This window comes from Dufourea novaeangliae, unplaced genomic scaffold (genome assembly GCF_001272555.1).
Source record: "Dufourea novaeangliae isolate 0120121106 unplaced genomic scaffold, ASM127255v1 scaffold460, whole genome shotgun sequence".
NCBI lineage: Eukaryota > Metazoa > Arthropoda > Insecta > Hymenoptera > Halictidae > Dufourea > Dufourea novaeangliae.
Window position 1 is genome coordinate 44,342 of NW_015374342.1, and position 2,378 is coordinate 46,719.

General features: G+C 39.9%; 1 protein-coding gene across 1 annotated transcript; it reads right to left on the reverse strand.

Annotated features, from left to right (window-relative positions):
* Positions 1-1,084: 1,084 nt before the first annotated feature.
* LOC107192974 lies at positions 1,085-2,335 on the reverse strand. The gene has a single exon (XM_015582342.1). The coding sequence runs from the start codon at positions 2,333-2,335 to the stop codon at positions 1,085-1,087; it is 1,251 nt and encodes a 416-aa protein (XP_015437828.1).
* Between the last annotated feature and the right edge of the window lie 43 nt (positions 2,336-2,378).

Consider the following 2,378-nt stretch of genomic DNA (forward strand, 5'->3'; position numbering starts at 1 on the left):
TGTGTACTGCTTATTATTAACATTAAACAGAAGTTAAAACTATCCTAGTTTGAATTACGGCACTGTTCTTAATTAATAGTATAATTTTATGATAAACATACATTTCTGTCTGTCAAATAAAACTAGCTCACTTAGTTAGAATTAATTTTCCAAACATCTCTAAATTAACGATCTTTGAGATGTGGCATTTTTCTCGTAAACCGACAATATACAGGGTGTCCTACACAACTGGGCCGAGCTATAGCGTGAAAACAATAGATGTTGCGAAGTGTTCGCGAAAAATGTTGAAGTTGGAGTATTTCACGAACGTCGCTTTCCGAAGAATAAATTAATATTATCGGAATAGTTGAAATAAAATGAATCGACACTGGTGTCGTGTGTAGAAATTGTATTTGATATCTGAGAACGCACTAGACTGACGAAGTGGTCTCTACTAATGTTGGATACAGAATGATGTCTTGTTGTCGCAGTACTGAAAATATCTACAGGGTTGTGTGTGACTTGAGTGGTGTGTTGGAGTGGTGGATGTATTTGTATATGATTGGTGCTCTGAGTTGGTGTGGGTGTGGCAAAATTTGTCTGTAATGTTGGAAGGGAGAACGATGCGCTAAAGTTCCCCTTCTCGAAGTAGACCTGGAGTTCCGGGAATCGATGGTCAGGAAAAACCGAAAATTAATAAAAATATGAGTGTCCTGCACGTGGTTTGCAGCTGTCCAAGAACCCCAGGTGATGGTCATAGTCGACGTCTAACGGCAATTTGAAAACAAAAGGCCGCGGGTCGGTCCTTGGCTGAATGCGCTGGCAAAAATTCCCTGCCATAAATGACCCGATTGCTATAGCCCCGAGTTTGCTATAAGCACGTTTCAACATACCGCCCCCCTTGACCAGCAATGGTCAATAAGTGATAAATATAAAGTAGCCAGCGGAATGTATGTGTGTTTGTCAGTGTAACTTATTCCTAAGTACTTATAAATCTACTGTACAAGTGTTAAATTATGTACATATGATACTGTACAGAGAACAAAAAACGGTGGTACGAATATAATTGTATGTACATGTGAGATGTTAAACATATATACATGAACTAGTCTAACGGTAGCAGTGATAATTTTTTCAAGCTACGCTTATATTCGCCGGCAACGGTTTTGATCGTCACGACTCGTGTGATATGGTCGTCACCAGGATGTAACGCAACTATCCTGCCTAGGGCCCAACATAATGGTGGTACATTGTCCTCATGTACGATGACCAGTGCACCCTCCTTGACCTCAGTTGGCGTGGATGTGTGCCATTTTCTGCGAACTGTTAATTCGTGTAGATAGTCCTTGTGCCAACGTGTCCAAAAATGTTCTTTCATTCGTTGCACATGTTGCCACATCGATAATTTGGTGGACGGAACGGTAGCAACGCTTGACTCATTGATACTTGTAATCAAGTCACCGATTAGGAAATGTCCAGGTGTGAGTGCGGTAAAATCGTTTGGATCGGTAGATAAAGGAATAAGTGGGCGGGAATTTAAGATGGCTTCAATTTCCGTTAAATACGTTGTCATGGCTTCATACGTTAGTAAAGTTTTTCCGATTGTACGGAATAAATGACGTTTTACTAGTTTAACAGTTGCTTCCCATAGACCACCAAAATTAGGCGCGCGTGGCGGAATAAAGTGCCACGTTATGTTATTATTTATTGCGTACTGTTGGATGTTACTATCTTTAATGGCGATTTCGAATGAATTATGAATTTCACGCAATTCTCGATCTGCGCCAACAAATGTTTTGGCATTATCCGAATAAATGTCGGACGACTTTCCTCGTCGCGCGAAGAACCTTTTAAGTGACGCTAGAAAAGAATCTGTGGTGAGATCACCAACCAATTCAAGATGAACTGCCTTTGTAGAGAAACATACAAATACTGCTACATAAGCTTTCACTGTTTTGGTGTTGCGAACGCGTTTTTCTTTAATATATAATGGACCGCAATGATCGATGCCAGTTATTAAAAATGGACGGTTTAAGGTAACCCGATTTTTGGGTAAATTTCCCATTTGATATCGCGAAATCGTTGGATTCGCGCGATGACACGGTACGCAGGTACGGATGCAATGTTTGACTGATTGCATAGCATTGATGGGCCAATAGATTTGTCGAATCGCGTTTAAAGTGCCTAAAACACCTGTGTGATAATGTCGCCAATGCATATGACGAATAACTAGTGTAGTAAAATGGTGTTTAGCTGGCAATAATATAGGGTGCTTTTTATCGTACGTGGTGGTTGCATGTTTAATTCGTCCACCTACGCGTAAAATATCATTCTCATCTATAAAAGGGTTTAACATGCGTAATTTGCCATTGTAATATTGTTTGGAATTTGATAAAAGT